Raw genomic sequence first — 23,735 nt, forward strand, 5'->3', positions numbered from 1 at the left:
ACGCAAGCCGTCTAAGCTGCTGCCTCTCCAAACCAGAGCCCTATATCTCATTGAAAGGAGCCGGGCGAGCAAATCCCATCTGTCGGCGAAGGTTTACAGCCCCGACACTTTGTCGCCAAATCGCCTAATACGGACACGTCTGTTAGTCTCGTCGGTTGGCTTTGACTTGACGATCTCTTCAAAAGCGACAACTCGCCTCGTTGCTCTCACGACCTTGCTCTCCAGACGGGTCTTGGGCCCCATTGCAAGTCGGTGGCTCAGCTTCGCGTCCCGAGAGCAATGAATGAGCGCTCTCGAGGCAAGCACGCAAGCTCGAGGAGGAGCTCGGGGTCGGCTAAAGAGGAGTCGCCAACCAGCGGTAAAGCTAAGCGGCATCAGATAGCTGTTGCTTGCAATGCTTGCCGCCGCAGAAAGACAAAGGTATGATCCACGTTTCTTTTCGAGCCAGCACCATGTGCGACTGGGGGGGACCAGCAGCAGCCTTCTGTCCACCGTCCTCTTGTCCAAGATGCTGACCCTGATGCACAGTGCGATGGCCATCGTCCTGTCTGCTCGGTCTGCGTCACAAAGAACTCGGAATGTACCTGGTCGGCGGATCCAGATGCCACGCCCATGGTTGCCATCAAGCGAAAGTACCAAAACCTGGAAGCCGAATCGCGCGATCTCCAAGACCTCGTCCAGATGTTGATGGATCGTCCACGCCAAGAGGCAATCTTCATCCTCGACCACATGCGTAGGACCCGAGACGCTTCCTCGACCCTTGCCTTTATCAAGGACGGAGACCTGCTCACTTGGGGCTTGAATGGCCGCGAGACCCAATCTTCCGAGCCTGCCACTTCCGACCATGATCCTGTGCGCGACATCACCCAAAGGGTCAACCTAATGAACGGCCAAGAAGACCTTAGGGAAAGCAGTCTGGAAGCCAGCGAAACTGTCACCGAACCCACAAACTCACCAAAGAGGCGTCTTGCCATTTCGGATCTGGTCAACAGTACATGATTAGCATCAAGGTCGCCATTGCCTCGCTTTCTCTTGCATCGCCTGCAACAACGAAATCCGACCAACACTTATCCTTCAAAGGTCGACTTCACCCTCGCCAAGATGCCATTGGGGCACATCATCTGCTCGACGCATCTTGCCGTTAATATGTGCTATTGTGCCAAGTCCTCGAGGCATTATGCATGCCCTCCATTCGTCTTTGTACATCAATACGCACATTCGACTCTGGTAGAGGTCAACGCACATATCGCCGTCACTCTCAACAGTCAGGGCGCGGCTCCAAACACTCAACATGCTGTTTGGATTTTGAGCAGCTTCGAGCAGTCAAGAGTTGGACAAGGGTTTTCCTGGATCTACCCGAGTGTAGACTCGGCATCGATGGTACTCAGTCAGCGCTCTCCGAGCTTGATTGGATTCGAAGTTCACCGCAGCAGAGCTTTTCCAATGGTACGCCGGCTTGTCTTGCGGTTGTTGGTGTCTCTGGATCGTGCTGGTCAATATCATCGAATTCGTCATTACCGACGTCCGTGGCGTTACAAGAACGATCACTTCTAAACTTGGCACCAATTGTCAGTATACCCCAATGTAACTAGATTTCAGCAGGCAACTCGACCCTGCAAGTAAGGCGCATTTCCCTGCCATCGCCAGTCACTTCTCACCGCTTTCTGTCACTTGCCTTTTTGTGTCACAGACTTTTTGGAAGTCAACAGGACTTTGTTTGCTTGTTGATATCAGCACCTGCACCGGATTGGTAGTCGCGTCGTCTTCTGTGACATACAAAGCAATGCGCTGACCTTGCTTGACTGAGGCTTTGCAGAGAGAATACTGCCGTAAACGTACCTGAATGGTCTGATCAAATGCCGAAAGCGTGCTCTTCAATTCCTCACATCGCCACCATCGCTTACGCTATCCACACATCTCTTCTAAGCATCATGCAGACAAGCACGGCCGAGTTGAAGAGCGATGACAAGGGCAGCTTAACGTCCAGTTGGAAGCTCTGCTGCGCACGCTGCGGCTAACTCCAAGGGTCTCGACGGAGCCGCGGAGGCAAAAACGCTTTGGATCCCAATCTTGACACCTGGGTATGACCCTGGCCCTCCTTGCTTGTAGCAAGACGAAGGGATTGATGCTGCTTCCGACCATGAACCGCGGAGTCGTCGATTGTCATTCTCAGCAGATGCTTCGAGGTTGCACGTCCTTGGCAAGCATGACAAAAGGGTGAAATCTGGACGGAGTAAACCCCGTAATCACGCGCGCCCCCTTGTTTCCCACCCAACATTTCACCAATGCTCCCTTCGCGTTGCCTCGGCCAAGCGGAAATGGTACTTGTGCGCTACGAAATCGTCGCATGAAGTGCTTTGGACAGGAAGTGTGACTTTGGCTTCTCTAGGCGCGAAGACAGAGCTCGAATTGAACGGAGTTTACTCCAGCAGTATGATTACTTATCACATTGTCGTGTTTTTACTGCTGAATGCGCGACCCACATGCCCCTGTCCGTTGTGCCAGGTATGCCACACCGCCCACATGTGCGACTACTAAAACATGATACTTCCGAGGCAGCTGTCGAGTGAAGCCTGCTTGCAGAATGGCTATCTCAACAGCACCTCGGCATAGCAAAGAACAGAGTGTCACTCGCAAGGAGAGCTTGGATGCAGAGGTGCCTGTAATCAAGCAGAGCACCTTGTCTCTGCAAGCACGTGCGCAACACTATATTCGATGAATTCATCCCGTAGCTCGTATACAAACACACTCCTCTCGCATCCAAAAAGCCTCAAATCCCTCAAGCCTCACCTCATTGTGATCCTCTTGTTGCACCACCATCACACCCGGCAGATGCTCAATTATCTTCCTCATCACGCCATACATGCAACACACAAGGGCTGGCCTTTTCAGAATCCCGTCAATCAAAACATGGCATTGTTAGAAGGCAATGGGATTGTTAGATGGGAATCTATAAATTACCGCTTACCAGCGGGCCTGTCTCCTGTATCACGAAAAGAGCAGGTAGGTGGAGGCCAGACCCAGTTTATAATAGCAATGAGTTAGTTACACTGTTCCCACTGCTCATCCAATGCCGGCACTTGATGTCTAGTGTGTTACCGTAATGCGAGGCGGTAGCGTCTCCGCCATCTTTGGCATGTCCGCTCTACTTGGTCTCGGTAGTAGCTCCGCCTTTACATATCGTTCGGTGCCAGTTCCGAAAGCAAGATGTATCTAGCATGGTGTTATTGGTTCCGGCTCTCTCTCTCTCACGAACCACCAAGAGGTTTCCTGCATGAAAAACTCACAGCAGCGTGCAAAATGCATCGTCGGATTTGGACTTTTTTTGCTCCGACCTTTTGCAGTTTACGAGTTGAGGCATTTTTCCAAAGAGGCATTGTGGATTCTTGTTGTGTACTTGCAGAATAATAGGTCGCTAGTTTGTACATTTCCCTCTTTACGATCGGAAAATATACATACTCGCAAGGAAGGAACCGAACCGCCCCGAGAAATGTCAACCCGCCTTTTTTTCTTGAAAAAGATATGTGTTGCTGCTTTTTGCAGAATACCAAGTGGTAAGAAGAACCAATTATATGACCTGTGTTGCTTTGGCCAAATGAGAAATCGCTAGTCGCTAAATCGCTGTTTCCCTCCCAATGGAGGATGTCATGTTTACAGTGGTCTTAATCCGCCGTGACTTTTTTGTTATTGTGTCAAAATGACTTCATCCGCCTCCTTGTTGTCTTTCGTCCAATGACAAAGTCTGATGACCAGCATCAATCTTCGCCAGGCCTAGGTGCGATGATGGCACCGTGATCTCGTATGCTCGGGAAAACATCGAGCACGCGTTTTGAAAAGGTCCAATTGTTAGGATCACACGCGTGGTCTTCGAACTGCTTTGTGAAGCGCAGACATCCAGTGACCTCGTCGTGGTACACCGTCTTGTCCAGGTCATGCTGCCAATTTATTACTGGAGCCGCAGTGATTTGGTTTTCTGGTGTTAGCCATTCTTCATTGAAGGCAGTCATTAGCACGCCGCGGATGGCTGGGCTATGTGCATGTTAGATTTGTGGCTCTCAATTTGAGTATCTCCATCGGAACTCACTGAGGTGCAAGGTCGAGAGCTGGGCTGTGCGGTATAAATCTCTGGCTAGGCAAGGGTCGCATGAGTGCTGGTATCCTTCGATAATGTTCCGACGTAGGGAACAAGATCCACTGTGCTACATTAGCACGGGCACGAGGCTGCGCACGAAGACAAAGTCCAGTCTTACCCTCATCAATGGCGCCATCAGAACGATAGAAGCCAACTTTGCGTACATATCCGGGTTTGCAAGACTCTTCATTATCTCGCATACAAACGTACTGACTGAATGGCCATCCGTAGGTAGTCGTTCGCGGAAATAAAGATCCAGGTTTACATAGTCGTGTGATCCGAGCACGTCTCGAGCAGGCATTCCATCAGCTATCATCTGCAGCGTCGCGTCCCTGAAACTCAAGTATGCTCTACCAAGAGCCTCTTGTTCGAACGAATGAAGTGGTAACATGCTATACTCGGCAGAGGTGCTGAGATTCTGTAGTTGTTGATGTTGAATGTGTGCAGGGTAGCCATTTGCCTTGATGGCACTTGAAAATGGTAGGTTACCAAAGTCGGCCTTGAGGCCCTTATTTGCATGCCCAGAATGAGGATGTGGACTTTTAGACATTGTCCCTGGGCTTGCCATTGCAGTTTTGTTCATGGGTACATTCCCCGGACTTTGTCTGTTGTTGTCTGCTGACCAAGGCTTAAGCATTGTTAGTGATGATCATTCTTGTAGTAGCTTTGTGTCGCCATACCGTAAGACCGTCGCCAGTCTGTGCTGGTGATATATGAGACCAGCTCACTGATCCTCGCGAGTCGTCTTCATGTTTTGGAACGACGGGACGCGACCCGTCAAAATCGGCAAAGTCAAAAGGATTCGTCTTGTCGTCCAAGCTAAACAGCTCACGTGCAAATGAAGAAAATTCACTGCTGTTCTCTGCCAGCTGTTTGATCTGGGCAAATGCAGCAGCCGAGGATGAGTCGCCGGTCTCAAGTTTCTTCAGCACGCGAAACACTTTGGACAGGGCCTTTTCGCTGTTCCGAAGTTCCCTATTGCGTTCTTGTGCATCTTTTCGCCCGTCAAAGACACATTCATTGCCTTCTGCCACGCATCGTGAGCATGGAGCGGTGCCCGTGCACTAGATGGACAAGTCAGTTGGGCTGATGCCGGATTTCCGCGATTGCCATAGCAGACAGTATTGGTGCAGATGGGAAAGTTCGATGGAATTAATTACCTTCGACCTTCGTTTCCTACAAGGCTGACAAGCAACGTTGACTTGTTTTCGTGGCTTCCGTGGGCGGTATTGTGGCGGTAATTCAATGGGCTTGCTTATAGGCTGCGAGACGATGGGCACGACAGGGCGATTCGAGGGCTGACCATTAGCATGCGAGGCATGTGCAGCAGTCGCGCTGTTCTCGCTGCCTGCAGAGGAGCCGTCTGCCTGTCGGATCATCTGCGTGGTTTGAAGAGTCGTAGCGATTGTGAGATTGTCGCAATTCTGGGCGCACCTGGAGAAAGGCTCCGCAGAAGAGTTGGTTCGCTGATTTTGAGCTGACCAAGTCTAGAAGTCCCGTCAGGGCCCGACGCTTGTGTTTGATCGGCGATCCTGTTTTGACAGTTGAAGGGTCTGGACTTTGGCGGAATGTTTTGGCGGCCGCACTTTTGGCCGCGTCTTGGTGCGTTTCTGGTGCCTCGTACGCACCTTCTGCGCCATTTCTTCACTCCCGCATACGCCATACACGTACGTGCAGCGACGTCAATCCATCTCAAAGGGCCTTGAGTGTCATCACCAAGTCTTTAATGACAGAAGTGGACCAGTGGACCAGTGGCTGTGCAGGTGGCGCTAAGGTCGGTCAAGTTTCCGGCAAGCAGCGCCCGAAGGTCTATCTTGGAGGCTCCAGGCACGAGCGCCTAGGGCTGAAACAGAGTGCGTCAATCTGTCGTCCAGAAATGACCATTTTGACAAGCCGCTGACACATTCCTGACATTTCTGCTAAAAGAATGACAGAGCACCTCCACAAGCTCCACTGAGAACTCTTGTACACTGGTTCAAGACTGATGTGTGGGTGACATAGGTGGAGATTGGTTGACAGCTTGCAAATTTGCAAGAGGTTGAAAATGACACTCTACGTGTGATACACGATAGATATACCGATACACGAAACTTCGTGGGTTCATGTTTCATTGCCATGATCTATAGATAAAAGCACCCGAAAATTCCTCCAAATGCATGTCATGCTGTCAATGCAATATGCTCAAAGTGTCTCCCAACCTCCAGTGTTCATATCACCTTCAAGTCTTCTTGAGATCACACTAGGAATACCATGATTAAGCCATGCTTCTCTGAGCAGCTTGTCGTATCTCTTCTGATTGAGGAAGAGCTGGTGGTGGCGACGCAGCGTTGGGTCGACCTCACCGTGACGATCCAGATAGGGCGCATGGTACCAGCTACCGTGGCTGTGGTGCAGGAACAAGACCATGCACTTCCGAATGTTGATGAATATACCAATGTTACCGCTGCACCTGCGTGGTTGTCAGTCGTGTTTGATATCGTGAACTTCAGATGACTTACTTCTCTCGGTGCTGGTAACAACCACCCTTGTTGCGGTCTGTCATGCAGCAACTAGCTTGACTGCAGAAAATCTCTCCACAGAACAGACAGATGGCCGGATCCGTGACTTCCTTGCCAGTCGTAGGACAACGTCTTTTGATAGCTTCTTCTGTCAGAGTGTCATAATGCTTGGGCAAGCCAACAAGCTCAAATATCGTTGGATGACTGAGATACTGTGCATCTGTTCGCAGTCTTTCCTTCGCGGCAGTGCTGACGAGGACACTGTTTATCCATCGCGCAGCAACCATCTGGAATCGTTCATCATTACCGAGTTGCCCTACTACCTCTTGCGGTGAGGGGAGACGAAGGATTTTGCTTAGACGTTGCAGCTCTGACAGCTCTGTGTTCGCGTGGGAGCTCGTGAAGTCAACACCGAAATGAACATGAGTCAGGAGCAACGCCTTCCTGAGGAATGTAAGAGCGTATGCATCAATCAACTTGCCCAGATCCGGTACGTCCCAGTTTAGATCCCAGAACTCTTGCTCCGAGAGACGTGATCCTGAGATGTTGGGGCTAAACTTGATAGCATCGTGCTCTTTGCACCAAGTCTGGAAGAGCTTGATTCCTGACAGATCCCAGCTGCCCAGATGAGAATCTTGCTGAGCATCTGAAATTGAATCGCGACACAGGAACGTGACGATCACCTTGATCAGCTCTGCAGAGTAACAAAGTCTGAGAATGTGATGCATGTTCTCGCCCATGAGCACTTCGTTGACAGCACAGCTCGCGAAGAAGGTGAACAAATCATGGCCGAACAATGAAGCATATGGAAGTGCTGGATCTTCGCCAGATGTATCGCCAAAGACCTTCTTCAATTGGCCAGCCCACGCGTTGTGGACTCTGGTTTCTCTGAAGTACTCGGGCATGCCGCTCTTGACAGCAGCGGTAGCCGTCGCAGTTCGAACAGTCTCAGAAAGGATACGCAAGGTCTTCATGCTCTGTTCTGAAATCGCGTCAAGGAACGTGCCAGTTTCACCATCCATAGGACTTGCGACTCCACGATATGAAATTTCGATACTTGAAATGGTAAAGGCCAAGGTATTGCAAAGAGTTTCAGCTAGGCGGATCGTTGAAGACTGCGTTCCAGGTTCCAGGCCAATAGTGTTGGGCTTCAAAGCGCCGATCGGGCTCAAGCTCTCTTCGATACGATTGTATGCTCTCTTGAGCTCTGCAGATGGCGTAGCAGGTCGGTTCCGAGAGTCAAGTCTGCTGGCCAGGTTAGTCAAAGTTTCCAACCTTGGTGTCAGATTGACGAGCGTCTCCAACCCAGGCAAACCAGTTGCATTGAGCTCGAATTGATCCGCCACTCTGCGAACCATGTCCGGTATAGTCGACCTGGACTCTTCTTCAGAGCTCTGCGTGTCCGAATCCGGGTCCGTCGTACGAGCTTCCATAGCATGCGAGGAAGAAGCTTGTGGGAAGGAGGATGCGAGCGTTGGGACTAATGCTTTCTGCATGTATTCCATATGAGCCTCACGAACGGAGACGCTTGGAGGCAACTGGCCTACTTGGTCGGCGATTCTGTGTGTTTCTTGGTCGGAAATCCACTGGTCGAAGGTCTTTGACTGCTGATCAAGGGTAGATGATGAATTATAGTGCTTCTCCTTCCAGATGATTGGCAGAAAAGTGTTCCCAAGTGCTTTGCAAAGGGGACAGATGAACTCAAATGTGTCGGGTCGCTCGGGATGATTGCGTGAGATATGCTGCGTATGTCTTCTCTTGGTCGCTGCCAGGTATGCTTCAAAACAACCAAAGTGCATAATATGGCCGCAGCTGTTGAGGACAGGACCTTGAAAGGCATTGTTGTGCGGGAAGCCCTTTCCGAGACCTCGTTTCTCTTGTGTTGCCTTGGAACCATCGGTGTTGACCTTTTCAACTGTCTCTGTTGCAAATTTGGCGACGCCGAAAGGTCTTATGGCGTCCGCAGACTGGTCAAGGTTTTCCGGTGTATCCAAAACCTCTCTTACGAAGTCTTTGTCATCCAGAGGCGTTTGCCTGAGTATTCTACTCGGCGCGATAAAAGCAAATGTGCCGTAAATTCTACTGTCATCGGTGTCTTCTTGACACAAGATACAGGGCTCCTTGGGGAAGGGGCAGACCTTGGTTTCGATAGCCTTGTCTTTCTCGTCATCTTGTTCCATGTCACTGTAATCATCTGCTTCCCAATCTAGGCCTTGATTCTCCATGAATGATGTTTGCTGTGCTTTGAATTGTGCCATGACCCTTGCTTGACGTTCAAGCGCAGCTTTCTTCTTGGCCTCCTTGTCCTCGGATAGAGTAGGTGCGGGCTCGGCGCTCTCTTCTTTACTATCAGGTGACAGCCTTGATTTGGCGGAGGCAAATTCTTCTGGCCACTTCGCGGACATTTTGTTGAGAATATGCAGAACTTTGGGTGTACAAGATGCAAACGCTTTAACCTTTGACAAGCGGAAAAGGGAGTCGACAATGGTCTTTTCTGCGCTCTCTTCGCTGTGTGAGACTGCTAGAGCCAACCTGACAAAGCTATCTTCTGCCACCATCGGCTTCGGCCCATGTGGAGTTGCGTCTTCTATCACAGCCAGGAGCGTGAGGTGGAGGATTACATGTAGCATCGTCTCGATCCTGGTGATCTGTGCACTATCACTTGCCTCGTCATGGCGCAAGCAGAACTCCAGACCCCAATAAATGATCTCACTGAAGAGCGTAGTTTGTGTGAATGCACCAAGAGTTTTGAATAGTCCGGAGTTGATGGGTTGGAGATGAGGCTCAAAAACGATGTCTGCGGCACTTTTGTTGATTTTCTTAGCCATGTACTCTCTGTAAACGGTCTCGGCTTCTTCGCGTTGATTACGGTTGTAATACGCATAGTATGGGTCAATGAGCTCGATGAAACGAGGATGCAATTCGAACGTGCCTGAGTCATTCAAGCCTTCAGGCGCACGGAAATTTGTCATGCTCTCGAGGATTGAGTCGAACTCTTCCGAGTCCGCGACTCTATCAGTCAAACGGCTGGAAATGTCTGAGAATGACAAAGGCTTGAAGCAAAGTACGTGTGCGATGTCACGCTGCAAGAGCTTGACATGCTGACTGGGCTTATCCTGGCCAGGCAAAAGATTCTGTCTTTCGCTGAGCAGGATGATGAGCAGATGGAAGAACTCTTCAGTGACATCAAGCCTTTGTTGCTCATCATAACCTGGGTAAAGATCGAAGACACCATTGACAAAACCGGACAGATCAAATCGGTCAACGATCTGGGCCAGGAATCGTTCACCCAATGATTCATCCGAGTTCCCGCACAGCACAAGACCTGCTTGCAACATGAATATATCACGCTGATAAGAGACGTCCCGTTGAACAGTTCCGCGGTACTGATGCATCTGGTGTCGGAGAGTTACGCCATTACGAACCCACATACCGGCGCGCATCTGAGCAAGCCAGGCACAAACACGCAGGGGATGCTCAAAGAGCATAGTAATAATCTCGGCCGGATCAAAATTGGTAGTCTGCGGCGCGGTCTTCCAGCTTGTCTGCCAAGGGTCTCTGAAGTCGGCTGAGGTGAATTGCAGCACTCTCAGCATTTGCTCGCGCGTAATATCTACACCTGCCTCAAGCAACCACGATAAGAGGTAGTGTAGAGGGTGATGGAAACTCATTGCACCAGTTGCTACGTCGAATTGAGGTAGACTATAGCTTTCGTCACGGCATATCGCCTCACGGTCGATCGCTTCGACATGACTTGGTCTCTTCTTGATAGGTAGTCGCAAGAAGGTCTGGGCTTCCTTAATCTCAGCAGCCGGGAATCTGTTGCGCTCAAGGCCAAAAGCGTTTATGAAAGTGACTTGCGCGGCATATCTGATGGCTCTCTGTACTGGAGTTGTGTCATCATCGTCAGACCATCTGAATGCTTCTGCGACTTGACGACAAAGCCTGTTGATCTCCTTGATGATCAAAGTAGCGCTGATCCACGCGTCCGCTTCATATTCAACGTGCTCGCCCACTGCTCGAACGTTGGGACAAATGCCCTGATGAAGTTTGACCAGGTCTAAGAACTGCATCAGATAGCGAGGTTCATTTCGAACCTTTTCTTGTACAAAGGCTGATTGGAACATGTAACGTGTATCGAGGAAGAAGTGGAACATGCGTCTGTTGGTAACAGCGCCTGCATCAAACGCAAGGGTCGCATTTGGATTCACGTCCTTCGGGAACCCAACTTGACGGGTGGTGAGAAATGTGTAGAGGATGGCAAGAAGATTGGTAAGGAAGTTGCCCCTTTCCACAACTTCTGCTGTGATAGAAGGAGTTGTAAGCATTTGCACAGACAGATTGATGATGGAATGATCCGGCTCGCGGTCAGCGATAAGATAGAGCTGAGCTAACATGGTGTAAAGGCCAGCAAATCTCAATCCCAGTATGCGCTTGAACTGAGGCACAGTGACGACAGTACTAATGTAGAGATGGCGAAGATCAATACGAAGAGTTTTCCACATCCTCAGATCGTACAGTATGAGATAGTCAAGACGAACTCTTTGCCAAAGGTCTTCCGCAGGGGTAGAGGCTGACTGTGATCTGTATTCTTCAGGAGTCTCTAGCCAATAACGAGCAGGACGGATGGGACGGTTGGGCTTGACTCTAAGCTTTGGTGTTTTTGGAAGATTAGAGAAGGGTGCCGACGGCTGAGAAGGTGGATCTGGCCTTGATGATGGGTGTTGTTCTCCGGCGTCAGATTCGTTCACAGTCACAGATCTCGTTCGACGACGTGTGGTCGGTGGGGGCGGTGGAGGTGCAGGATATCCAGCTAAAGTTGCTTCAAGGTTTTCAGCAGGACCTTCGGTGTCGATATCTACAAGGTCAAGATCCATGTCGTTATCATCAATAGCCATAGCGAGGGGATCATTGTTTTGTAGGTCCAAATCCATGGCCTCTTCAGCGCCGAGATCCTCGTGTTCTGCCATAAGAAATTCCTCAATAGTCATATCGTTCTCATCATCTTCGTCCTCATCATCGTCGGCTTCTTCGTTCTCGTCGTCGTCGTTTTCAACATTGATTCTCACAACGTTGATGCCGGCTAAGGGACGGAACCATCTAGCTTGCTCTCTTCGGTTATGGACATTTTCTTCATGCTCGTGATCGTCAATACCTCCCTCTCCTATTGAAGCGTTCGTGGCTTCGCTACCCATGCGCCACGGTCGCAGCAACTCCTCGCAAATCGTATTGCGGAGGACATGGGGGTCGGATGCGATTGAGCAGCCTGATATATCCGAGATCCAGTCAACGATTGTGCTGCACATTTGCTCGCGAAAGGTATCTCTGGCAGACCGGACAGTTACGGTGACCTTGAGCTGTTCTATAATTGCGGCCATGCGAAGGAGTTCGGCAAGATCGTGCGAGTAATGGATGATGCTCCTGCCATTGTCATTGACCTCCATGGCTTTCTGCAGACCAAAGCTCTTGGATTTTCTGCAGGCTTTGGCTACCTGGTTCTGAACGTCGGTGACGGTGTGCTTTTCATCGTTCCACAATACCAAAGCATACTCTTCATCTGACTCGTCAACCTCGGCGCCACCGTAGAGGTGAGACGTGAGACGTGACAGAAGCTCATCCCTGCGAACAGTATCCTCGGTCTTTTGCAAGCGCAGTTGCTCTGGCGAGCAGGAGAAGACATCACACATGTAATCGAAGGCCTTTGCGATGGTCATACGAACAGGTGTGAGTAGCTCGTCAGGCAAAGTTGGGACTTGGCTTGTCTTTCCAGCGGCTTTGAGGCCAGGCGCATCGTCGGCACTGTGAATAGTGCAGTGGACTGGGCGAACCCAAGCTTCATCGTCGGCACAATCGCAGCAACCACTGTTGCCTGGGGAGACGCTGATATAAACCATGTGGCCTTCGTGGTCGGACTCGGCGAAGCATCTTGCGCAGAGAACGCATGTATCATCGGCGGCACATGTCTTGCAGTGGTATGTTGATTCGCCAGCCTTGAATATGTGACCGCATGGATGACCTTTTGCGGCAGCTGTGTATTCTGCGCCATCTACGGCGCCCTGGGCGTCGCGCAGTACCCATTTGTCTCCTTCTGACACACCATCAGGGAACAGAAGAGTGAGGTTGGATTCATCGTCAGCGACGAGAGAACGAAAGAGGCGAGAGCGGAGGAGTGAGTCTGCTTCTTCTGTGTAGCGGTTGTTGAATTCTCGGGGCAAGTCCCTAAGGAAGACTCCCAGGGCCCTTTCCAGGTCCGAGATCATCGTGTTGCACCAAGGTAGTTTATGCGCTTAAAAAGAACATGCCGCGGCGATGCGGGCGCGGGGCGGACGTGAGGTGACTTGGTATTATTGATGGGCGCGTGGTCGGGGTGATACCTGTAGGTGACGTACAGATAATCTGAGGGAAGGTAGTAGGTGGTCGACAATCTGGCTGTGGTAGGGAATTAGTGAGTTGGCTCGAGTTTTGTCAATTCCACAAAAGTGCAAGAGCAGAGCAGAGCATTCATCCACTTCGGAGGTGACGTCCATCACGCGGAGAAGCCCAGACAGCCCGCACCTGCCCTCGCAACATGTATATCCCTACCCAGGCACTCGCTCGTATACAGACCTTTCACACGTATATCTGCTGTACTCGATGACTCTCTCTGAAGTTGTGCTTCACTCAAGACAAGTATGCATTTCCATAGCTTATTATTTTCTGTGCCATTTGAGAGTCCAAGAGCTACATGGACGAGAGGTTCACATGTTCACCACGCTGTTGTGAGCTTCGATAAGATTGGATATCGTTTCGTCTACCATCAGAATTGTCTGTATGATTACAAGTTTGAGAAGTCATCAAGCACCAGCCGCCAGAAACGCCGATCCCGCTATGCATCCACGGTCAAACCTCCCTGCATCTAGTTCAGGTCGGCTGTGACGTTGGAGAACTCGCCCTTCTCGAGCTTGGTCTTCCAGAAGATGGGGTTGGTATCGTTGAAGCCGTGCTTGACCCAGCCCTCCTCCTTGACGTGGTACAGGTTGATGTAACCACCCGAGTAGGCATCTCTGTGTGTGGCTGCCAGAATACTGCGGCGGCCGAGCTCAAGAGCATCCTCGTCTGATAGGTCGTAGTTGTATTCAGCGTCGAGCACACCGTAGGCGAATGTCTGACCGGAGCCGACACAGAAGAGGTTACCAGCAAGGCGAGTGCCGTCACTGTCGATGTAGTAGAGAGCAGGTCCTTCTTGCGGTGTGACACCAGCGCACATTGTGCCCTGTTAGATAATGTCAGTCATCTTGATCTGCGCTCTAGAAACAGTGGCAACATACCATGCTCAATCCCATGCCCTTGTATTGGTAGACCAAGTTGGCCAGAATCTTTGAGGCGGCGGCGACCGAGATGCGGCGCTTGTGACGGAGCTCGTGAAGACGACATTGCATACCGAGGTAGGCGAGCCAGTACTGGCAGTCGGCAGCGCCACCAGCCATGGTACCCAACAGCTGAGGGTTGATCTCAATGACCTTCTTGACTGTCTGACTGGCAATCCAGTTTCCTGCAGTTGCTCTGGAATCTGTTGCCACAATGATGCCACCCTTGAATCTGAAAGCCAGAGTAGTTGTTCCGTGAGCGAGCTTGATGGGGCAGTTGGGGTTCGAGTGGTCGTCGGTCATTGCGCGGAGCCATGATTGCGCCTGCGAGATGGTCAGTCGATTTCCGACAAGTTGACAAAGTCAAACTCACTTGTGCGACAGGTGGAAGTGCAAACTTGAGATCGATGGAGTTAGGCATGCAGTCGACGAGCTCCAACTGGTCCTCCTCGTGATAGCCCTCGTCCTTGAAGGCCGGTCTGCTGTACTGCGCCACCAAGCTGTCCATCTTGTGCTGCGGTTTTGTGTGTCGTGTGTGTTTGGTGTGGGCGGTATCGAGTGATGAGTCAAGCAACGGAAAGAGCGTGCAGATGATGGCGTGTGAAGTGCTTGGTGGAAGTGATGGTTGACGAGTGTATGTAGGAGGCAGCTGTCGGAGAGAGCTCAGCAACGTCAGTGTTCCGACCTAGCGTAGTCTCCCAAGCTTTGGGCAACACCCTGTCCTGAATTTCGAAGCGCAATAACAACACAGCATCAGTGATTCCTAGGCCACTGGCGTACAGATAAGTTAAGGGAATATTATGGTAATGTTTTTCTGTCTTTGCAGGTCATTACAACTTGCTTGATGGGCTAGAGAAAGCCAACATGGACACGTGATGGGAGAATCGATGATTGCCCTGATTGAACGACCGCCAAAGGCCATATGGAAGCATACCTACCGACGCAATTGAGCAACACACGAAACAGGCCATACATATTGAACTTCTATCTCATTGCTATTGGACACCCGCCACAGGCATGCTGCCATCAAATCCAATGTCAAAATCTGTCGCAGCAACTTGCAAGCTTGAGTGTCTGCTGATGTTCAAAACCTCCTTCCCAAGGATGAGATGATCGGGAAGGAGCACTTGATGATAAATCACCGACATGTCTTTCACAACGAGACGTAGTGATGAACTTTGAAGAACCGTTCGTCACTCAAAAGCTCTTGAAAGCTCTCAGAAGCAAAACTCAGATTGGGACCTATGTCTGCAACACACCAATCTTTGGGAAAACGTCTCGTTGATTGGACTCCTCTCTTCTTCAAAGACCAGCTGAAAGCCGAGTCATCAATGAAAAGTGCACACAAAGTGTGTGAAATAAAAAATTCCGCCCGCCGAGCCCCCGCAGGAGATCGGTAGAGGAACCTCTGCGCGCTGTGCAATGCACGAAGTTCCTCTAGACTTCCGGCCTTCATGATCGCCAAAGCCCAGACAAGGTAAGTATAAGGAGAAAGAAAGAAGAGAGAGGAAAGAGCTTGCGTTTGGCCCGAATCTGACCTTGCTTTTATACTGCCTGGTTGCCTTGTCTGCTTACTAACCAGAGCAAACATCGAGACACTGTTTGCTAGAGAGTGAAAGATCACTGTTTGCACAGTGCCGACTCTGAAGTGAGAGACTGGTTGCTGGTGAGCTGGTGGTTCCGGAATCAAGTGAGGAGACCCCCAGCTATCATGCCAGCTGCGGAGGCTTCACCGGAGCAAGTGACAGTCAGCTCTGAAGCTCCAAGCTTGCCAGAGGTGCGTATTCCAGTCTAGATACGTGGAAGACTACAAACATGCTCGTGGCTCTCTGTCTTACTAGCGGCATCTCATAGAGCCTCAATAGACACTACTTGTCGACACTTGCCATCGATGTGTACGCGTATCGTTACATGGAGATGACGTTCGGAGTGATATGGGCCGGTACTACCGAGCTTCCTATTTCATGCTTTCTCCTCTACCTTGCCGGCAAGGTCAACGAGGTACTAATCCACACAAGTAGACTCCTACTCAATTGATCATTTTCTTCTATCACCTTCCACCTATCTTGTTCTTGTCATACTCCTAACAGCCATGGACACCTCGAAACACCTCGACCCATCAGACCTCTTCTCAGCCAAGGGCCTCACCGTGGTCATCACAGGAGGTGGAAGCGGTATGAGTAACAACAACGTGCTCATATGGATATCATACTGATGCTCTATAGGCATCGGCCTCGCTTTCGCGACAAGTCTGGCTCGCTCCGGAGCTGAAAAGGTGTACCTACTGGGACGCAGAGTTAAGAATCTCGAGGATGCTGCCAACTCAATCGACCCCAACATTGTCAAGCCAGTCCAATGCGATGTTAGCGACCCATCATCCGTCGACGCTGCTGTCAAGCAGATTGAGAAAGAATCATCCCACATCGATGTCCTGATCAACAATGCTGGAGTGACCGGCCCGATGCAGACGGATGTTCACAAAGCTCAGAGTGTCCAAGAATTGCAAGAGATCTTGAAGAGAGACTGGTCAGGCTGGGATACAGCATTCCAAACAAACACATCTGCCATTGTTGCCGTCAGCGCTGCTTTCTTGCATCTGCTTGACGCCGGCAACAAGAAGCGAGGTTGGGCCACAGGGAGAAGAGAAGTGCAAGAGAGGGCTGAGGGCGCGGAATATGATGCAAGCGACCCGAGAACAAGTCAGATTATTACTGTTGCCAGTATTGCCTCTTTTAACCGCTACCTCACTGCTGGTCTGGCATACTCTGCAACGAAAGCTGGTGCTGCTATGCTGGGCAAGGCGTTGGCTACTCTGCTTGCACCATTTGGCATCAGAAGTAATGTCATTGCTCCTGGACGTGAGTATACATCTGCCGCCATGATGTTGAATGATAGACTGACTTGAGCTAGGATTCCCTTCTGACATGACCGCTGGAGACAAGACTTCATTTCCCGTCAGTCAGATTCCTGCAAGCAGATCTGGTTCGTATGAGGACATGGCTAGTATGATCTTGTTCCTCGTCGGCAAGTCCGGAGCCTACCACAACGGCAATGTACAAGTTATCGACGGTGGTCGCCTGAGCATGATGCCCGCGACATACTAATCATTCACATATCCTTACTAGTGCAATAGACTATGAGGTATATACAATCGAAAGTATTCACTTAGTACCCAATGTACTCGCTGATAAAGAAATGCTGCCTGAGTTCGATCAACCTGATGGTGCCCAAGCCCAAATAGCGGTCTGCCCAGCGACCTTGAACTCGGACTTTAGTCACAAAGTCAAATAAAGAAAGAAAGATACACTTAGGCATCAAGGCGGTCTGAATATGCACGCCAAATCATAGAGCCACGGTACTGGATCCTCCTTGGCTGCCCGACGCTGGCATTGACGAATCAGCGTCGCCGTTTCGGACGTCGGACGGGTTGCGTTCGCTCGAGGAATTGGGTACGACACGGTCTGGCGAGTTGAACGACATGCCATGACAGATGTCAAGGGTGTACTGCTAGCTTCGCACGACATGCAATACGTCTACAAATCTACTGGACAGGGCCTCATTGCCTGATGCCACGTCTGCCCAAATGCATCAAATCGCTCTGACAGCGGCAGCTTCGGGTTGCGAGACGACAGGCTCCACGAGGCACTGCATGGCAACCATGAACTTTCAAGGATCCATTCATGCGAGTGCCCGTATGGCTTGAATCATTGGAGGAACGATACCTTCAGCTTAGCCGAAATGAGTACAAAGGCAAGGGGTGATATAGAAGGAACGAACCCTCGCCTAACTCGCATTCATTGGCATTCAGCTGACTGTTGGGTGACGCGGGAAGGGTAGTGTCAGGTATCTGAGGTGGTGAGATGGAAAAACAGATGTATCGAACAGGTTTCGTGATAAGGGACGAGGGGAAAGGTTGGAGCAAGTGGTCGGAGGTGGATAAGTAAGTGCAATGCTACGCTCATCTCAATCGTCTCATCCTCTTCAGCTTTGTGTTCTCACATCATACTCACCAAGCACTTAGACAGGAACAATGCCTTCTGTAACATACTCATACTCTAGCCAGCCTCTTGCTCCCTGGGCTGTCTCGACAAAGACCCCGGCATACACGGCTGCATCTCACCCTTATCAACAATCCCCAGTCTATGGTCATGTTTACCAACCTCCGCCTTCGCGATCAGAAAGCATCACGACAGGGGGAAGTTCATACTCAATCCCGAGCAGAGCCCCATCTGTGAGTTCGTACTCAGGCAGCGAGAGCAACAGCCCTGTCGATGCACTGGGCTACATGGGAGAACGACTAGGCAGATCGATGGACCCTACCCCTCTGGATCGTAGTCTGGCAATGCAAGCCCAGAGGTGAATTGCTCTTTGGATCCTGAGTTACGTATCCACTAACGCATTTACTAGGTCAGGCGAACTGAATGCCAAAACTCGGGAGCTGCAAGCTCTACAAGCATTAGCACAGTCTCGACTCAAGTCTGCCAGAAGGAATTTTGCAGATGGGATTCAGGCTGCTAGAGACGTCCAGAGAGACCTTGAATGGACGCAAAGAAGAGTTGGGTAAGTCGATGATATGTACATGATACCAATTCAGGGGCTGACACGAGACCAGTGCATTGAACGAGCGGGTTGCTCAGAGATGGCCAGCTCAATACAGCACTGCGAGCTCACGATTCCCTCCTCTTGAAGACTACTGAATCCTGACCCTTCCAGATAATACTGGGTGTTGTCAAGCAGAATGTGATGGAAGAGAGTTGCAAAGACATGTATCAAGATTTACGGGACTTAGGTATCTCGCACAATGATAATTCCAGATTGTCCAGTTTGTGCAAGTGCAAACAAGTGAAAGACAGGCTACTGAATGCACCAACCTGGCCGCAAACGGAGGTGTTGGACGTGGTCGCACTTCACTCGTCTTGCTGTTTCCAATTTCCTTCCTCGATTCAACTGAGGTGAGCATACGTCAACATGTCATCCTCAGACGATCGCTCTACACGACTCTACAGATGGAAAGAGAAAAAGGAACAGGAGGATCTTCAGGTCTTTGGCAGACATCGCAAGGTAAGAACCTCCAGCGGCACTTGCCGTGCCAAGAAGCAAAAGATGGCGAGCTCTCTCAGGCAGGAAGTCGCAGGGCCCAGCCACATCTTCTGCATCGTCATTTGACACAAGTCTATCGACTTTCTATTCTACTTTCATCGCGTCTGCTCGATATTGACAGATTCCTTACTCAGTACACACCAAAGATTCACTATCGATCCGGTTCCAAGATGTCGCGCTCTGCAACCACCCTCTACGTCTCCGGCTTTGGTCCCGCGACCCGCGCTCGCGATCTTGCCTATGAGTTTGAGCGGTATGTACCCCATTGGATTAACCCCCATTTGCATCGCGCCACGATGCGCATTGTGCATCTGGATTTGAGAACAACTTGACGCTGACTTCGATAGCTATGGACGTCTTGTGCGTTGCGACATTCCCGCTCCTCGTACCTCTTCCAGCAGACTGTAAGTCTTTCACCCAAGTTTCAGCCTTCCAAACGCTTTACTGACCGCGCGCAGTTTCGCCTTTGTCGAGTATGAAAGCCGCCGTGATGCCGACGATGCTTACCATGAAATGCACAACCGCCGCATCAGCCGCAACGAAGAATTGAAGATTGAGGTGCGCTCCCATTCAACTTGCTCATCGATGACAACAGACTGATCTCTCCCGACAGTGGGCCAGAACCCCTCCCTCTGCTTCCTGGCGCTTCGATGCTGGTCGTCCTCCTCGCGGTGAGCGTGGCGACCGTGGTGATCGTGGTGACCGCCGTGACCGTTCTCCTCGTCGCCGCTCCATCAGCCCTGCTCCTCGTTCTCGCCGTGGCGACCACTCTCCTCGCAAGGATGACCGCCGTGAGCGCGACTACGACCGCCGCGACCGTACCCGTAGCCCCGAGGACCGTGAGCGTGAGAGAGACCGCGATGCCAGAGACCGTGACGATGACCGCGAGCGTGACACCAAGCGCGACGACGACCGCGAACGCGAGGAGCGCCCCCGTGAGGATCGCGAGGACCGTGAGAGAGAAGACCGCGAAGAACACGAGCCTAACGGCGAAGAGCCCAAGGGTACACAACCATCGACCTGAACGTTCACCTTCTCGTAGCTAACACACTGCCACAGAACCCGCTGTCGAGTCTCCTCCTGCCGCTGCTGCCCACGATGACCTTGACACCGCCGAGTAGATATCCTGCGCTCGAGCTATTCCTACACCACTAACCCCGTTGCTGCTAGTGTGCACTACTCCCACTGGGATAGTGACAGAAGATTTGGTGTCGCAGCCAGTCTTCACGCCTGGCCAGCATAATTCACTCCTCCCCAACTCCAGTGCAGCATCCTCGTCGCCTCCCGCAGCGTTCCATTTCATGGGTAAAAATACGCGAGGTTCTGCTGTCTGACGCCCCGTTCCACGTTTTTGTTTTTGTTGCTGTTGGGTGTGCTTTTCAGGCGGGCGTTCTTATCCGAGATTGATCAAAAATTAGCAGCAGTGCGGTTCGACCAGTTCGTACGAGGCGAGCGATTACACGAGCGACCCGATCCTTCGATATCGTATCCAATCAATTATCAACCCTTCGACGTCCACCTCCCCTACGGCCCCATTGATCTACGAGATCAAGCGAAACGCAATTGCGATCCGATTCCCTTTTTCCTCGTATCGTCCACGATCCACAACATGCATTTTTACCCCCGCCGTCGTTTTTCGTCTTCCGTCACCTTACTCTCACCGTTTTCGAGCCCCTTTCGCGACCGATCTTCACCTTATCCGATGCATCGACATTCTTCGCCTCTCAGCTTTTCTCAAAGGTAGCTGTATCTTGTTCGTAGGCTTGAGTTTGTTGGATGACACTTGTTTGTGTCTAATCCTTCAGCTATGGATGTAAGTCAGTGATCACACAAGGCAGGACAGACGTTGGTCTGCTCCTTTGCACAGTCTGAAGGTGCTCCTTGTAAAGTCGTCGGATCATGAATAGTAAACGAGATGTGCATGCAAGCTTTTGTCTATTCCTTGACCAGCAACATCGTTGTCTTTACGTCGTCTTCTCTTTGATGCATTACGTGAATATATGTCTCCAAGGCGGCCCTGTCTTTTGTGCACTCAGACTGACTTGACCACTCATGCCGTGTAACCAAATGTGAGACCTCTGCGTGGTTACTGATGAGATTTGGTGCGTCGTGTTAAAAAGACGAGAATGGGTGCTCGTGTCAGTAACCATGTGTATAACTTCAACCATGGCAGTGCACCATCCTGGGATTTATTCTCGGTATTCTAAGATGTTAGTATTCATAAGTTTATGAGATCATTCTATGTATCATCAAATCTGATTACCGGGTGCATAACGACTCCAACTTCTTATCGTCTTGCCTTTGAGATAGAAAACAATCGGCACTGGAATCATCGCTAAACACACGAATCCTAATACCGAGCACGCCCATCCAGTAGCCAAGCCCTCAAACATGGGGCCAGCAAATAGCGGGAATGAAGAAGAGACAATACTCCTGACCACAATATGGATAGACATTGCTGAGTTGCTGTTGATCAGGTAGGTGTCTACAATATACACTATACCAGCAATGAAGATTAGCAACAGGCCCAAGCCGACGAAATAGGCGGCAATCACTTGGGATGCCCAGTGCGTTTCTTGTGACCAGCCTAGCCAGAAGAGTGCGGGAGGGAGGATGAAAGCGCCCAGAATCATGGGAGGGAGACGATCCTCTGGTGGTGCACTTTTGTTCACGAGCCACCTCTTCTTGTACCAGGTCAATGTGAAGACGGAGAAGATGATCCAGGCGCTGATGATACCCAGAGTGATAGCGATGAAAGGTAGGTAGGAGACTGAAGCACTCCATCCTCGGTTCCGGAAGGAGAAAGGAATGGCTTGGTACGAGAGATAGAGTGTTCCGTACACGATTGTGAGGTAAATAGTACAGAAGATCAAGATAGGTTCTTGAACAAACATGCGCACTGGCTTGGTGGCATACTTCTGTACCAGAATCTTCAAATCGACAGGGGTTTCCTCGAATTTGGCATAGAGGTTGGTGTTTCCGGTTTGAGCACGAAGACGTTTGGCTTTGCGAGCGAGAAGGACTGGTTCGAAGCTTTCACGTATGATGAGTATGCCAAAGAAGCCGACTAGTCCGATATAGATGAGAGTGAGCCAGGCTGTCCATCTCCAGTTGAGGTGATTAGTCGCGTAGGCACCAATGATTGGAGCAAATGTTGAGCCAAGATTGATACAGGTTGCCGATGCTCCTAATCCCACACCTCGGTGGATCGGAGTCCAGATGTCGACAAACATGCCGCTGACGACAGCAAAAATAGCGCTACCAAAAAGACCTTCGAAGAAGCGGCATACGAGGATAGTCTGAACGTTCTGAGCAACAGCTTCCGGTATCTGGAAGATGCCCATCATGAAAAGGCCGATCCAAAGCGGAATAGTACGCCCAAGGACTTCACTCAAAGGGCCGAAAATGAGAGGTCCACAGGCGAACCCAAGAATATGGAAAGTGATGCCCAAGTTCATCACCTCATGGGAGACATTGTACTTCTGCGCCGTGATCTTGGTGGCTGGACCAAATATACTAGATGACAATGACACCGCAATAACGAAACAAGAGGCAGTGATGGAGAAGCAGACTTTACGCCACATTGGCCAATTCATGGGCTTTGCTGGATCGTCATCTCCATCCCAGAGTACAAGATTGGGATCTGTCTCGAAGCCATCATGCTTGTGGCAAGGCTCTCCTTCTTCGTCTGTAAGACCCTGCTTACACAAACGACATTCGGGATGGGGTGGTTTGCGCGATACAGTGCGTTTGAGTGTAGTGCCATTATCATCTGAGTCTGGGGACTCAATGTCTCGTTCGAAGGATTCTTTGCTGAGGCGTGGTGACTCGACTTCTTCAGTGGTGTGCTGTTTGTGTGGCCTTGGCTGTTGCTTTTCAACATTTGAATTCATGGCGAGTATTTATTGCTCAAAATATGGTGGATGATGGTAGACGGATAGCCTTGGGAGACGCATTGGTTTCCTCAATGTGCAGTCCCAGATATGGATGGAGTGTCTGTATCCTCAGAGAAGCAGATTATGTGCAAAACAAAGCAAGAAGGAAGACGAAGGAGGAACTGCGAGATCGTTCTCGGTCAAACTCGATCATGTCCCGACGATGAGGTTCGGACTGACTTGGACCGAAATCTTGCTCTCAACAGTTTGTTGGCAAAGCCCTGAAGACCACTCTTTTACAACTCTCTGCATTGCCGAGAAGGATTTCCGTTGGAATGACAAACGGTTGATTCGATTGCTGAGCGCTTCTACTTTGCTAGAACGCGGAGTCTTGAAAGTCAAATGCTCGTTGGTTGGACCGGCACTCTTGCGCGGTAGGAGGGCTTGTGCCTCGTGACGAGGAGAGTCCCTGACATGCGATGTAGAAAGCCCTCGGGTCAGACTTCCGAAGGCCGACCTCAACGTCGTTTGCTTCACAGCTCTTTCCATGTTTTGTCTCATGATAAAACAGCAGATATTCTACAGGGAACAGCAACAATGATAACGCAGACCTTGGAACCGTTGAATTGAACTAACGTATAATGCTTCTGCTGTATTGTGATCGTGCGAATGAGTATGCCCCTTTCTCTCTCTTCGACTGCTTGATGCATGAAAGAACCTCTCGACAAAGCTTCCAGAGCATTCCCACACCCCTCAGCTTGATTGAGCAGTCGCTTCCTCAAAA

General features: G+C 50.6%; 8 protein-coding genes across 8 annotated transcripts; 4 read left to right on the forward strand and 4 right to left on the reverse strand.

The window, feature by feature from the left end:
• Positions 1-369: 369 nt before the first annotated feature.
• Positions 370-789, forward strand: M437DRAFT_11784 (uncharacterized protein; the record flags this gene model as incomplete). Its single annotated transcript, XM_041018629.1, has 2 exons — positions 370-420; positions 529-789. Coding segments are annotated over 2 exons (312 nt in total), but the record flags the coding sequence as incomplete, so codon positions are not given.
• A 2,966-nt stretch (positions 790-3,755) lies between these two features.
• M437DRAFT_78695 (uncharacterized protein) lies at positions 3,756-5,772 on the reverse strand (the record flags this gene model as incomplete). Its single annotated transcript, XM_041027033.1, has 6 exons — positions 3,756-4,029; positions 4,085-4,194; positions 4,251-4,760; positions 4,813-5,196; positions 5,293-5,499; positions 5,761-5,772. The coding sequence occupies 6 exons, from the start codon at positions 5,770-5,772 to the stop codon at positions 3,756-3,758; spliced, it is 1,497 nt and encodes a 498-aa protein (XP_040875970.1).
• A 541-nt stretch (positions 5,773-6,313) lies between these two features.
• On the reverse strand, positions 6,314-12,760 carry M437DRAFT_69611 (uncharacterized protein; the record flags this gene model as incomplete). Its single annotated transcript, XM_041025309.1, has 3 exons — positions 6,314-6,581; positions 6,631-12,686; positions 12,728-12,760. The coding sequence occupies 3 exons, from the start codon at positions 12,758-12,760 to the stop codon at positions 6,314-6,316; spliced, it is 6,357 nt and encodes a 2,118-aa protein (XP_040875971.1).
• Positions 12,761-13,525: 765 nt separating this feature from the next.
• Positions 13,526-14,484, reverse strand: M437DRAFT_58282 (proteasome-domain-containing protein; the record flags this gene model as incomplete). The annotated part of the gene is made up of 3 exons (XM_041023377.1): positions 13,526-13,882; positions 13,938-14,300; positions 14,350-14,484. The coding sequence occupies 3 exons, from the start codon at positions 14,482-14,484 to the stop codon at positions 13,526-13,528; spliced, it is 855 nt and encodes a 284-aa protein (XP_040875972.1).
• Positions 14,485-16,068: 1,584 nt separating this feature from the next.
• On the forward strand, positions 16,069-17,080 carry M437DRAFT_88211 (NAD(P)-binding protein; the record flags this gene model as incomplete). The annotated part of the gene is made up of 3 exons (XM_041028777.1): positions 16,069-16,150; positions 16,202-16,834; positions 16,887-17,080. 3 exons carry the CDS (start codon positions 16,069-16,071, stop codon positions 17,078-17,080), a joined length of 909 nt encoding a protein of 302 aa, XP_040875973.1.
• Positions 17,081-18,006: 926 nt separating this feature from the next.
• M437DRAFT_88212 (uncharacterized protein) lies at positions 18,007-18,673 on the forward strand (the record flags this gene model as incomplete). Its single annotated transcript, XM_041028778.1, has 3 exons — positions 18,007-18,332; positions 18,384-18,536; positions 18,589-18,673. 3 exons carry the CDS (start codon positions 18,007-18,009, stop codon positions 18,671-18,673), a joined length of 564 nt encoding a protein of 187 aa, XP_040875974.1.
• A 573-nt stretch (positions 18,674-19,246) lies between these two features.
• Positions 19,247-20,197, forward strand: M437DRAFT_58407 (uncharacterized protein; the record flags this gene model as incomplete). Its single annotated transcript, XM_041023395.1, has 5 exons — positions 19,247-19,329; positions 19,424-19,480; positions 19,535-19,634; positions 19,690-20,011; positions 20,136-20,197. 5 exons carry the CDS (start codon positions 19,247-19,249, stop codon positions 20,195-20,197), a joined length of 624 nt encoding a protein of 207 aa, XP_040875975.1.
• A 1,128-nt stretch (positions 20,198-21,325) lies between these two features.
• Positions 21,326-22,969, reverse strand: M437DRAFT_78701 (bicyclomycin resistance protein; the record flags this gene model as incomplete). The annotated part of the gene is made up of 1 exon (XM_041027034.1): positions 21,326-22,969. One exon carries the CDS (start codon positions 22,967-22,969, stop codon positions 21,326-21,328), a length of 1,644 nt encoding a protein of 547 aa, XP_040875976.1.
• Between the last annotated feature and the right edge of the window lie 766 nt (positions 22,970-23,735).

The sequence above is a fragment of the Aureobasidium melanogenum genome (genome assembly GCF_000721775.1).
Source record: "Aureobasidium melanogenum CBS 110374 unplaced genomic scaffold scaffold_28, whole genome shotgun sequence".
Lineage (NCBI taxonomy): Eukaryota > Fungi > Ascomycota > Dothideomycetes > Dothideales > Saccotheciaceae > Aureobasidium > Aureobasidium melanogenum.